A 13,991-nucleotide genomic window follows, 5' to 3' on the forward strand; every position below is an offset into this window, starting at 1 on the left:
AAGAAACGGTGTGACTGACCGGCTCACCGATCCTTTCTCGGACGCCGTAGGTGTTGTAGCGCCACTTGTGGTAGGTGGGTAGCATCTCCTTCAGCACCAGCAGCACGCAGGGGATCAAACCTTTGTTCTGAGTGCTGCCCAGCTGACCCTGAAGGCAACGCCAGTCTCATTACTGTACTTCAGCCCTCAATACGATTTATACGCCGCTATGTCTTATATCACGGTAAAATGTAGAATTTGAAAACTTGTGAAATATGACAATGGCCGACCACGGAGTAAACATGACCTACAAGAAGCTGAGACATGCTCATGCGCCAACAGTATTGAGGAACTAAAGTAATTTCCCCATTTTGTTTGTATTTTTTAAGAAAATAAATCCACTTTGCAACAACCAAGTTGCTCTGCCCAAGATCGTAAGGCACTACGGGGAATTTATTGTCAAAGAAGGCTTAGTGCGAGAAATGTTGCTGCTTCCAGTATTCGTTTAATTAGAGTGATGTTGTAATGATTTGTTTTTAAAGTATTTGGATTTAGTTTTATTGATTTGGATGGATACGCTGCCTTTTAGTGGCAACAGTGAATATGCCATAACTAACTTAGCTGAATCCAGCTGCTCCCTGTTAAGACCAACATCAGGTATATTTTGTTTGAGCTAATATGTTTATGCTTTCATCATTCAGTTAAGAAGTACATTTAGCAGTTTTTCGTGGGAATATGTGTTTGAACAATTTGTTAAGAGCATTGTAAAAAAATAAATAAATAAATAAAAATTCGTAATCGATTGATTCGAGTAATTCGATTAGAAAAAAAAGATTCTAATTAAATTTTGCTGCTTCGAGTATTTGTTTTTTAAGGTGGCATTGTAATGGTTTGTTTTGTGTTTGCATTTAGCTTTATTGATTTGGGTGGCAACTGTGAATATGACATACAGTGGGGAGAACAAGTATTTGATACACTTCCAATGGGAAAACCAATTGGCAGTGTATCAAATACTTGTTCTCCCCACTGTAACTCATTTCACATGGCTGAATCCAGCTGCTCCCCGTTTTGCTTGAGGTAATGTTTTTTTTTAATGCATTCGTGATTTAGTTTATCTGTAAATGTAGCCGTTTTTATGTGGGAATATATGTTTGAACCATTTGTTAAGAGCATTGTTTAAAAAAAAAAAAAAAATTTTTTTTTAAAAACGTTAGCATTTTATAGCATTCAAGCTAGCGGACTTTTGCTATGTAAGCTAGCCTATTGTTCTTTTTTTGTACTTAGATCGTTATTTATTTTTCATACCGTTTGAGGCTCAGCTCAGGTATTTTAATTTTTTATGTTCCTTATCCTATTACTCCATTATTCGAACTAGTTCATCGATTAATCGACTACAAACATTTTATAGCATTTAAGCTGGCTGACGTTTTGGCAAGTTAGCCAATTGTTCTTTTGTTGTCTCATTTTTTTTTTTTTAATACCGTTTGAGGCTAAGCTCAGGTATTTGAATTTAGTTTTAAATGTCTTTAAAACGCTTTTGAAAGTGCAATCTTAGCAAGCCAAAAATAAATATTGCAAGCATAAACGCTTGTTTATTATGTTTTACATCTCCTAAAATTTATTCTGCAAGGCATTAAATGTTTGTAATCGATGACTCGATAATTCGAATTAATCAATGGAATATAATTGATTATTTTATATAATCGGTAGCTGCAGCACTAGATTTTACATGAATAGGCATTCACTCACCCACTGACAGCTGTTTGTCCCGAAATTTTAAGAGGACCTGTCCACTAAGAAGTCAAGGTTAAGTGCATTTGATTGTTTTTCTTCTTGAATTGTTTTTGAAAGCAAAGCGCTTTTGTGATTTCAGACTGGGTGTGTGAAATTCATGATACAGTTGCATATGAATGATGAGGATGCAAGTGTTGACATTCATTTGATTAATAGAAGATTTTTAATAAATCCAATCTTCACATACATATATATTTGGATGATGCGGCTTATAGTCAGGTGGCAAATGTATAATCTGGGCCAAGAAAACAAGTGCCTCACCTTGACTAGAGTGGTGACAAGCTTGAGGAAAGCTGTGGTGACGGCGTACTCCCCTCTGGGCTGTTCCATCTGGACCAGCAGGTTGCCGTAGTTTCCCGCTTTCATGCCTTCCGCACTACAGGACAAATATCCAGCACATTTTCACACTGCTGTATAGGTGTCAAACTGGCGGACCGCGTCTTGACCCCAGCCCACACAACATTTTGTGTGGCCCACAAAAGTCGTCTCCATTGACTTGGTGTTTTTGCTTTTTTTTTTGCTGTAGAAATATTTCCTTTTTTAGTTGTTGAAATGTGAATCATAACATTGAAAAAAATTCAAAAATACTCATTTGTTGCTTTATTTGCAATTTAAAACATGAGTTCAAAAAAATTGCGTTTTGCCCCTTTATTGTGTTTACATGAATATAAACATTTTTTATACACTCACGACTGTGACCTTTATGAAACAAAAAGTAAAAATATTGACAGCTTTTTTTCTATATCATATTTTTATTTGAGTTAGAGCTCAAGCATAACATGATATACACAATGAACAACATTTCCTCTATTTTTGGGGTTTTTCGGACCAGAGATTTCCTTTATCCGTTTTATTGCCTAATATCTTCTTCCCCCCAGTAGAACATACACACACAAAGCTACCATATCGTAACATCGCAATGTCTCTGCTTGACCATGTTCAAAGTTTGGAAGACAAAAAAATGAACTACGTATAAATGAGAAAATGTTTGTTCTTGAGGATTTGGACAATTTTGCTGTCTACAATGTCTCCAATTTCGAAATATTTATCGACTCATTTGATCCTAAATTCGATATACCGGCCCTCCGAAGGAACCTGTAACTACAATGTGGACCGCCCGTGACAAAAAATGGTTTATATCATGAGCTCTACGTACCTGAGACACTGGGCCAAGTTGTTCACTGGGTTGGAGGTGTAGGGGAGGAAACCCGTGCGCTGTAAACTAGACCACACCTGGGGGAGGGGGAAAAAATAAGAAATGGTGAGGAGAATACCATGGGTTCTGTCCGCCATGCGGAGCGACGAACTGGCACCTTGCTGGGCATCCTGGCGGCCAACACCGACAGACAGTTGACGCACGAGGCGATCACGTCCAGTGGAGGGTTGATGACCGAAGTTAACCTGATAGAGGAGTAAGATGTCATTTTAGGATTCCTTCATTCACTTGTCATTTGTCACCAATTCAATTTTTTTTTTTAAATAATATATATATATATATATATATATATATATATATTAGGGCTGTCAAACCATTAAATTTTTTAATCGAGTTAATTACAGCTTAAAAATTAATTAATCGTAATTAATCGCAATTAATCGCAATTCAAACCATTTATAATATATGCCATATTTTTCTGTAAATTATATATATATTCTGTAAAATAAATTGTTGGAATGGAAAGATAAGACACAAGATGGATATATACATTCAACATACGGTACATAAGGACTGTAGTGGGCATTTCACTCTACTGTCATTTAAATTTGTCTATGCTGTCCTCACTCCGAAGCGTCTACTTTTTCCAGAGCTAGACAGCTAGTGAACGACGCCATAATAATCAGACTTCTTTTTCATCTGATTTATTAATAAAATGGCCTCAAACCATTGTCCTCTTTAGAGCGTCGTAAAACTACAAAAAAAAAAAAAAAGTACACAAGCATTGCATTAGCAACAACGTTAGCTTAGCACGCTATACAGGTTCACAACACAAACAAAAAGCGTCTCATACAAAAAATATAACATTTCGCTTACTAACATAATATGTACATTCTTTACAACAACCATACTTACGGACAAATCTTGTCCAAGGATCATATAAGCACAACATTACAACGTAGCCGTCAGCCCGAGACGTCCTGCAGCCATATTGAACTGGCAAGACAACAATAAACCATGTCGCAAAGCGACCACAAGAGTTCGCTGTTAGACAGCATAAAAAGCCTTGTTGTAAAACTTACCAAAAGGCAGAATACTGTCTGAGCGGGACATGTGCGTTAATTGCGTCAAATATTTTAACGTGATTAATTAAAAAAATCAATTACCGCGCGTTAACGCGATAATTTTGATAGCCCTAATATATATATATGTATATATATATATAAATGGTATTTTGTGCAAACATGCTAATCGATAATTGTAAACTATCGTCTAAAACAGTGTTTTTCAACCGTGCCGCAAGAAATTATCCAATATTGCATTTTTTTTTTTTGTTTTTTACTTTTGTCGGGCGGAGTTGCAGTGGGAAGGAAGGAGCAGGTAGAAGGTTCCGATCGTGTGCAGATGAACGAGTTATTGCTCGTGTCACATTCAAGAACTGCTCACATTTCCAGCCATCAGCGACCTTGCTGTCCGCAACTATGTGAACCCAGCACGTCTACTGTACATCATTTGAAAAGACTTGTCATGTGTCTATATGCATTAGTGTCTTTTCCATTTTATCCATATGTGACGACCATCAATGCTCCTAAGAGATAGGAACAGGCCAATATGCGGCTAGTTGATGATCCACGTCACACCCTTGGTATATGATAACGGACGGATAGATAGTTCTAAGCTAATGTCTCGCGCCAAGTCAGCTCACTCTTGGCTGACGCTGACAGAAGATAATCGGCGTCGCCCCAACAACAGTGGCAACCAAATCTTTTGCCCGATCCAGGACTGGAGACACACCTGGGCACCGCCCCGACAGCCCCTTCATAAAGACTGAGCATTTCCGTCAGAGGGCGTGCTGCTAGAATGGGAACCTTGGCCCAGTTTTCTCCCTCTGTTTGACTCACAGGTTTCATTGTTGTTCTCAGGGATGTCCCGATCGCATATTATTGCACCCCAGTCACCAGATTTTGAGAATCTGCCGATGCAGAATCTTGATCAGAAAATGTTTATTTTAATTTATTGATCTTTTTATTTGAACAAAAGTTCGAAGCATGTTTCAGGCATGAAAATGGGTCAGGGGTTAAAAAGATGAGAAAAGTTGTGAAGGAAATATGTTCCGGTATACTGTACAAGTGATAGAAAAAAAAATATGACCAAAAAAATACTCACATGCCCTAGCTATAGAAAAAATAAATAACAGAATGTGGACAATTTTTAGGTCAAATATCAAAGTACTGTCAAATCATCTGATAATGGAAGAAGTAGAATCATTTCATCTGACTTTTGCAACGAGCTTTACCTCTGCAGCAGCATGTAGATGCGCGAAGTGAGGGGCAGCAGGCAGTCCGACAATGTCCAGTCGGTGCTGATGATCTTGTGCACCAGGTCCAGGACTGGCTTGACGCGCGCGCACTGCGCCATCACGTCTACTCAAAGGGAGCGCCCGCCAAGAGTTAGCGGCGAGGGATAAAAATGGATAAAAGACGTGTGGCGGGCGCACCTGCAGTGGAAACCGCGTGCAGCAGCATCTCCACCTCACATGTGAACAGCGTCCACGAGCTGTACGAGTAGTCCCAGCGCACCACGTAGCCCGGCTCGCCGCCGAGCACCACCTGGCCCAGGATCCCTTGCGGCATCCACAGGTTGGTCTGGCCGGTACCTGCGGGGCGAGTAGGAGAGCAAAGTCAATCCGACCGTCTCGGGATGAAAGAGAGCAAAATCTACCCACCGAGTGGGTAAAGAAGTTTGGGAGTCTGTCTCCTCCATAACGTCTCGTCCTCTTTGGCGATGATGTCGTTGGGCTTGTGTTTGTAGGCTTGCGTGTAGAAGGACATCTTATCCAAAAAGTTGTAGACCTGAAGCAACAAAATAGCTTTTTGAAGCCTAACTGTATTTACTTGACACTAGATTACACTCATTTTTGGGAAACCACTCGCACGATCATTCTACAAAACAACAAATAAACAGCTAAAAAAAAAAAAAAAAAAAAAAAAAAAAAAAAAAAAAAAAAAGCTTTCATCCTTCTGCTGTGGTTTATCACTAGTAGACGTCCAATCTGTTTGAAGCGGGAGGGGATGGGATATTTTACTCCCAAAGACATGCTTCTCATTAGATGATATACATTCATAAATCATAAGAAGGCATAAAAGCTGGTGAAAAGGTCGTGGTTTACAGTCCGAAAGTGACCTACTGATAACAATCTAATGAATGGCAATATTCCACATGTTCTAAACTGTTCTTTGTCCTATAGATACCAATGCAACCACGTTACCCTCTTAGCAGTAGACTTGTTAGACACGAGCGCCGTGAGGAGCTGCAAAAGCGGTGCCATCTTGTAAGGGAACATCCCGACGGCACCGTCCAGGATCATTCCCAAACCCATGTCGGGTTTCTGTGACAAATGTACAAAATGATTAACAACCCTTCCAACATTTAGTAGGCCAAGTATGCGCTCACCATTTCCCAGAAGACTTCGGCAAGGCTGGGTGCGGAGAGGACTTCGCAGGCGACGTCGATCAGGTGAGGGCTCTGTGACCCGGCACTGCCTGTCTGCAAGTATGGCGAGTACATATTACGGCATAGAGCTGCGTCACCATGTCAAAAAACAACATCGCCATTCATTAAACTTTTAACCTTCATTTGGGTTCTTGCGCGGTTATTCAACAGTATCATTAGTAGTGCTGAATCGATTAACTCAAGTAATTCAATTAGAAAAAAGCTTCAAATCAAATTTTGCTGCTTTGAAGATTCCTTTAATTAGTGACGTAATGGTTTGTTTTTAAAAGTGTAGCATTTAGTTTTATTTGAGTGGATACACTGCCTTCTAGTGGCAACAGTGAATATGACATAACTCATCTAACATGGTTGAATGTAGCTGCTCCCTGTTAAGACCAACATGAGGTATGTTTTTTGTTTGCGCAAATGTTTGTTTATGCATTCGTTATTTAGTTTAGAAGTATATTTAGCTGTTTTGTGGGAATATGTGTTGGAAACTATTTGTTAAGTGCATTGTTTAAAAAAAATTTTTTTAAAAACGCAGCATTTTATAGAATTTAAGCTAGCGGACGTTTGCTGTGCAAGTTAGCCAATTATTCTTTTGTTGTACCTCATTTATGTTTAACACTGTTTGAGGCTAAGCTCAGGTATTTCACTTTCGTTTTAAATGCACTCAGGAATTTTAGTTTGTATTCTCATTTAATGCTCTTTTGAAAGTGCAAGATTATCAAGCCAAAATAAATGTTACTGCAGGCATAAACACTTCGTTGTTTTACATCTTCTAAAATTTATTCTGCAACGCATTAAATGTTCGTAATCTGATGACTCGAGTAATTGAACTAATCAATAACTGATTACGTTAATAATTGATTGCTGCAGCCCTAATCATTTGAACGGGGAGACCATCTCACATCATTTGCAAACAAAATAAACAAGTATTTCTAGTAAACAAATACTCTTAAGACTAATTTTTGGGGGGCTATCATCAAAACGGCATCACTGAACAAAAGCATGCCGAGTGCAGAAAAGAGGTGGCCTCAAGATTGACCCTTGAGGAATACCGTTAGGTTTATCTACACCTAAACACTGGCAAGACCACATTCGGGTGTAGTTTCTTGTGTGGAGAGATGCTGGCTGGCTGCTTGGTGCCCAAACCAACTCTGAGCCCCATACTCTCCGCTTCATTGAAGATAAGATACTCCCGCTATGGCTGGGAGGTCCTCAATTTACATATTTATATGATTGACGTGACTCTAAAGGACCTCAGTCTTCTTTGTTGAAATGTTTATGACTCAATACGGCAAAAATCAATCATGCAACTTCAACCTATCAGGAAACATCAAAACCTGTGTCTCTAACAAAGACCAAAGCGCACAAGGGTGAGGAACACCTACCTGCAGGCTCTCCTCTTCGAACGACGTGATGACGAACGACAGGAGGCCGTACACACACATCTTGGCCGTGCTGGCTGTGCACTACGGCCCAGAAAAAGTAGTTAAATCTCACCCAAAGGAAGGCGCAAACAACGGGACGCACACGCCGACCGCTTTACATTGTTTCCGGTCACTCCCAGGCCTTTCAGCATGGCGGCCAGGTACTTGAACACCTCCAGCTGCAAGGCGGCGCTGCCGATCCTGCGGACCACAGGGTTGGATTCATCAGGTCTGAGCGTGTGCCGTAGCAGGACCCAGGCCACCAGAACCGGCCCGTGATGTGGGATGTCCCCGAAGGTCAAGAGAAGCTGGTCCATCTCCTGAGAGGAAAGCAGACACCCGGGTTAAAATCTAAAACGAGAGCCAGCGGCGTTTCGGTAGCGGTCGGACCTTGACAATGTCGGGAACACAGGAGAACTGATGCTGCTCCGTGCAGTCCTCCAGCGCGCATTTGTGAAGGAAGTCAACGTCCATGCCCTCCACCAGGATCAGAGCGCTCAAGTAGCTGCCATCACACCAAGGAAGAATGGCAGAGAACCATATTTAAAATGCATCCATGAAAAAAATGAAGTCAAACGTATTTCAGCGACCCGCTGCTGAAAAAAAAATTCATTCTGAATTTCCGAAAATTATTGATGTCAAAACTTAAATTTCAAAAGGAGTTCATCGATGAATAGTCAAGCGGTTTTGGTCTGTAAAACAAATGTCTTAGTCCAAAGATAAAGGTTTCCAACAATTTGGAATGAACATTGACAGACGAGCACATATTGTAGCGTCAACGACATGGACAACGCCAACTACAGGAGTTTTCCAGTGGGGTGAATCGCAACGGTGAGCACGACTGCCGCAAGCTGTAGCCGACGCCAACGGAATTAAAAAACTGCGACGACAGTTTAAGAGGACGTTGGCCATGCTAAGGGTTAATCCTAATGCTAACGCCAATGCTATGGTAACACTGAGTTACATTTAGTGTGCGATGATCACAGACACAGACCTTTCAAGGTTAAAGCAACATTATTTCCGCTATCGTGGTCATTGACGAAAAATTCAGTGGAACAAACAAATAAAAGTATCTTCATACCCGATGCGATCCACCAGCACGTCCATGCTTCTGTCCACCAGGTGTCTGTTGGTCTGCCGCAGACCAAAGCCCTGCTCCTTGAACATCTTGGTGAAGGCCAACAGGTCGGCCGGCGTCATTTCAAAATAGGCGTAGTACAGGAAGACGATTTCTAGCAGCAGCGACTGCTCACGCAGGCACTGCAGGTACCAGCGCGAGACCTGCCGCTCCGTCTTGGGGGGGAAAAGCCACAAAATATTTCGTTTTCGTCTAGGGCTGCAGCTATCGAATATTTTAGTAATCAAGTAATCGACTGAAAATTCTATCGATTAATCGAGTAATCGGATAAAACAAATATATTTTTAGGTGAAGAGCAATTATAAATATACATGAGAAAACAAGACATTCATCAAATCTTAAACCATTTTCAGTCAATCAATGTCTTTATTTTCGATGTATATTGTTGAAAACAGCCAACAATTGCATCTCAGATGTAACTAGAATTAAAAAAAAAAGACATTCACTGCTTTCACTCAAAAAACTTTTAGATCTTATTAAAAATATATACATATATTACCTAAAAATGCCGTTATGCTTGATAACACACATCACTTAAAAGTTAGGATTTTTTCCCACGTGTTTCAATTGAATTTCTCTTTGTGTCAAGCCATTTTTAAGTTCTAGTTAAGTTTTAAGTTAGTCTAAACTGTAAGTCCTGATAGGATTTTGAGTTTTTGCAGTGTTCAAAATAAATGTATGATACAGGCTGTCTTGGAGCACATTAGGGACCAGTGCTACTTGGTGTTTTATCCAGCAATGACTACTGAGCTAAAATTGATAGTTAGCATGATTAAGTTTTTATTTTACACCCTCATCACTCCACAATGCTATTTAATGTTAAAGCCTGTATGTAAGACACATTAGACACGCATCGACATTGGTCATAATTAATTGAAACCTAGCCCTCCACAGGGCTAACGTTACGTGAGCTAGTAGCGACAGTAATGTTAATCCTATTTATTAGCGCTTAGCGCTCTTTATTAGCGCTTAGCGCTCTACTGCTTTAAGATGTCGGCTGTTTACTAACGCTGCCCAGACGCGGCCGAGTCTGTCTTTTCGCATCTACTTCAACATACATGTGATCTCTATGAGACGCATCAGACGGTACCTGTTACCAACGTAGCATCGTGCGGGCTAGTATTTAGCAACGTCGGCATCCTTTGTGGTGGCTGTCGGCTGCAGTAAGTTTTTTTTTATTTCCTTCTTCCTCTCCGCACGTGACAGCGCGTTGTCCCGCATTAAAAGTAGTCCGAGCAAAACGTGATGCTTAGAGCTGTCAAAATAAACGATTACTCGAGGTGAATAAAATTACTCGGATCAGTTTTTAAACTCGAGTTACTCGAGTTGCTCGAGTACTCGTTTCAGCTCTATTTTCGTCTCTTTCTGTGATGGATGCGTGGCGGCAGAGCATCACCATGAGGTTCCCGTGGGTTTCCCACGTGGGCGCCTCGGCTCGGAAGAGGCTTTGGAACTGCTGCTGGTAGTTGCTCACTAGGTCCTTCTCCAGCTTGTTGACGCAGTTGGAATACTCGGCCTGACCGGAGAAAAGTAACGCTGATGCAAAACCAATAAAAGGAGCCCAGGCGACACATTTTCATTCAAAAAAGCTTTGCTTTTCCCAACCCTGTAGGGGTGGCGATCATCTTGGAAGTATGTCAGCAAGAGGAGGACGCAGCGGAGGAGACACATCCGCTCCTCGTAGTAATAGTCTGCCACCTGTAGAAAAACAAGACTCAAATTGATTCACAAAAAACTGAGAGGTACTCAAAGTGCTTTATTGTTTGGCCGATGCATATACTTCGGTGCGGCTTAAAGCCTAGGGCTGCAGATATCGATTAGTTAAGCAATCGATTAATGTATCAATTAGATCGAATAATCAAGTCATCAGATTAGGAACATTTAATGCTCTTCAGAATAAATTTTAGGAGATGTAAAACAACGACTTGGTCAGATTGCACTTTCAAAAGCGTTAAATGTGAATACAAAATAAAATTCTATTTGAAATTACTAAGTTGTACATTAAGCTTTTTGTAATAAAAGATGTCCACATGAGGACAGTGGGTTTAAGATATATCATAGATTCCACCATCCGTTGACAAGACAGCTCCCACAAGCATTGCGCCACGCCTTCCAGTAGGGGGCCGACCCAGGCAGAACGTTGAGTTTAGGGCTGCAGCTATCGATTATTTTAGTGGTCGATTAATCGATGAACTAGTTAGTTCAAATAATCGAGTAATCGGATAAGGAACATGAAAAATTAAAATACCTGAGCGAGCCTCAAACAGTACAATTTTTTTTTTTGTTGAAAAATGAACAAAAGAACAATTGGCTAACTTACGTAGCAAAGGTCAGCTAGCTTAAATGCTATAAAATGCTACCATTTTTTAGAATGCTCTTAACAAAAGGTTTAAACACATATTCCCACAAAAACAGCTAAATATATCTAAAACGAAATTACGAATGCATTAAAAAACATTAGCTCAAACAAAAACTTGGTCTTAACAGGGAGCAGTTGGATTCAGCCATGTGAAATGAGGCAGACCAGAGGGCAGTGTATCCACCCTAATCAATAAAACTAAATGCAAACACTTTCAAAATACACTATTACAACGCCACTTTAATTAAACGAATATTCGAAGCAATAAAACTTAATTCGAATATTTTTTTCTAATCGAATACTCGAGTTAATAAATTACTCGTTGCAGCACTAGTTGAGTTGGCTTTCACTGTGATAAAGTCAAACACATGCTGCGTTCTAACGCCGGATTTAGGTGGAAATAGGACGAAGGTTTTACTGCATACAAGCTGGCAGGAGAGTCTCAAGAGTGATTTGGTTGAGGATTCAAGGTAGTTATTATATTAAATAGCACCATGCATGCACTTTGAAATTATGTGTGTGTGTGTGTGTGTGTGTGTGGGGGGGGGGGGGGGTCAATGGATAAAATTTGTGTAACTTCGGCTTGAAATATTTGTGTAAAATTAATGATAACTGCCTGTTTTTTGCTTTCAACCAAGAATCTAGACTGTTTTACATTCATATCCATAGAAATTCCGCCATTTAAGCACTTATTAACAAGAATTTTAAACATAAAAAGCTCTGTTTTGTGACGGCCGCCACATTGGATTACACAATACCCTAACTTAGGCTTGAAATAATTACGTAAAATGAACGATAACTGCCCGTTTTTGCAATTAACCAAGAATGTAGACTGTTTTACGTTAATACCTACAGAAATTCCGCGATTTAAGCATTTATTTACAAGAATATTCAACTTAAAAAGCTCTTTGTTTTGTGACGGCTGCCATGTTGGATTTCGTATCTCTACACAATATACACAATAGCGGAATTCAACCTAAATAAATTGTGATTGTATATAGAAAAATGCAAATTTTGCTTTTGTTGAGCAAAATTAAGATGATTCTGCATGCTTTCCTCAAGTATTAAGTTTCCGATGTGAAAATTGAGTGATTTATTAGCTGTTGAAAACTTGCAGTAAATAAAAATTTATATATAAAAATATGAATAAAATAATAAAATAATATTTTTTTTTAATTATAAATAAAAAAAGCACTAAATTAGAAAAAAAAATTAAGTTGCTATTTTGGTTAAAAACGTCTGAATGTTAAATATGGCTATTGATCATTTTATATATATATATATATATATATATATTATCCGCGACCCTCGTGAGGAATAAGCGGCATGGAAAATGAATGAATGAATGAATGAATATATATATACACACATAAAATATCTGCATTTGGTGATTTTTGTGCATGTAGCGTAAAATTTGAGAATTTCATAGGCATTTTAAGTTTAGCTATATTTGTATAAAAAATAATTTATCAGGATTTTTTTAGGGAACGACTGAGTTTTTTGATGTCGCTGCTCATGGAGACTCATATATGCATAAGTGAGGTGACTGTTTTAGTTTTAGGTCGCGAAAGGCTTTGGTTTTTAAAATATTTGAATTTTAAGTTTTTGAAAATAGGCCCCCTACGGATCAGCCCTTTGTCCCGTCAACTGATAGTGAAGTCTATGGATATATGTATTTGCTTCTTGGGACCAGAAAGATCTAAATGGTCAATACTTACAATTTTAGCCTCAAACAATAAGTGGTTCTCATAAATTTCAAAAGCGAGCACAAAATTGTTCATGCCCACTGGATTTAGCGTCCAAATTCAAATAAATTCATATCGGAGACATACAGTATACCTGTAGTTTGCAAACAGTGTAGTTATTTAGCCTGTTAGCTAATTAGCCAACAGATATGGTCAAAAACCTTTTATTTTTTTACTTTTTCTTTCCTTGTTTATTTGATCACACAAATAAGCAAATCCGACACTTGAGAGACTAGAACTGTGAATCAAATTAAATGCCAGGATAAGCGAACTACTTCACCCATCAAAATTGTTAAATACAGGGTAGTGTAGACACCACAAGAGGGTGCTGATAACGTCCCTGAATATTCCCAAGTGGTCAAAGAATTAAAAAATGCCATTTAACTGCTCTCAGAGGCAGACATCTAATGTCATCAAATGAGTATGCATGGTCTTAGGAGGATGCATATTAAATATATACATATATACAAATCGTGATATTACGAGAAATAAGTCATACATTGTAATATTATATTTAAGTTGTAATATTATAACTTTTGACGATGGTAGGGTCAGTGTGAACATAAAAAGGAATTTGGCGTCAGGCGAACGACCGGTCTGAACGCAACATCAAGGCTGATATTAGGCGATTTTTCTTTAGGTTTGCCCACCTTGAGCAGCAATGCTTGACTTTGCCGCTCATCCTTGAGAACAATCTGCACACAAACAACAAAACATAAATATCCCTCCTATCGTGTCTTTATTCCACTTAGTCATGGCTTACTTTTAAAGAATCCCGGGTTCCTCTGTAGTCCTCTTGAAGGTAACACTGCAAAAGCTGCACACTCTGCAGCTCATCTAATCCCTGCCGTCACAACAGGCCGGTCGCATCCGAGCAAAACTGACAATTTGGAAA

General features: G+C 39.3%; 1 protein-coding gene across 1 annotated transcript in view; it reads right to left on the bottom strand.

Annotated features, from left to right (window-relative positions):
• Positions 1 to 13,991, bottom strand: part of nup188 (nucleoporin 188) — a 45,996-nt gene that overhangs the window by 29,238 nt on the left and 2,767 nt on the right. The window contains exons 5-21 of the mRNA XM_057819090.1: positions 13,860 to 13,940; positions 13,747 to 13,791; positions 10,598 to 10,690; positions 10,389 to 10,508; positions 8,936 to 9,147; positions 8,245 to 8,359; positions 7,974 to 8,174; positions 7,816 to 7,896; positions 6,383 to 6,475; positions 6,198 to 6,317; positions 5,655 to 5,781; positions 5,427 to 5,585; positions 5,226 to 5,352; positions 3,087 to 3,174; positions 2,930 to 3,006; positions 2,035 to 2,149; positions 28 to 148 (exon numbers count right to left, since the gene is read on the bottom strand). Coding sequence (XP_057675073.1) covers positions 28 to 148; positions 2,035 to 2,149; positions 2,930 to 3,006; positions 3,087 to 3,174; positions 5,226 to 5,352; positions 5,427 to 5,585; positions 5,655 to 5,781; positions 6,198 to 6,317; positions 6,383 to 6,475; positions 7,816 to 7,896; positions 7,974 to 8,174; positions 8,245 to 8,359; positions 8,936 to 9,147; positions 10,389 to 10,508; positions 10,598 to 10,690; positions 13,747 to 13,791; positions 13,860 to 13,940 — 1,975 coding nt within the window. The remainder of the gene's footprint in view (positions 1 to 27; positions 149 to 2,034; positions 2,150 to 2,929; positions 3,007 to 3,086; positions 3,175 to 5,225; positions 5,353 to 5,426; positions 5,586 to 5,654; positions 5,782 to 6,197; positions 6,318 to 6,382; positions 6,476 to 7,815; positions 7,897 to 7,973; positions 8,175 to 8,244; positions 8,360 to 8,935; positions 9,148 to 10,388; positions 10,509 to 10,597; positions 10,691 to 13,746; positions 13,792 to 13,859; positions 13,941 to 13,991) is intronic.

This window comes from Corythoichthys intestinalis, chromosome 17 (genome assembly GCF_030265065.1).
Source record: "Corythoichthys intestinalis isolate RoL2023-P3 chromosome 17, ASM3026506v1, whole genome shotgun sequence".
NCBI classification, from domain to species: Eukaryota; Metazoa; Chordata; class Actinopteri; order Syngnathiformes; family Syngnathidae; genus Corythoichthys; species Corythoichthys intestinalis.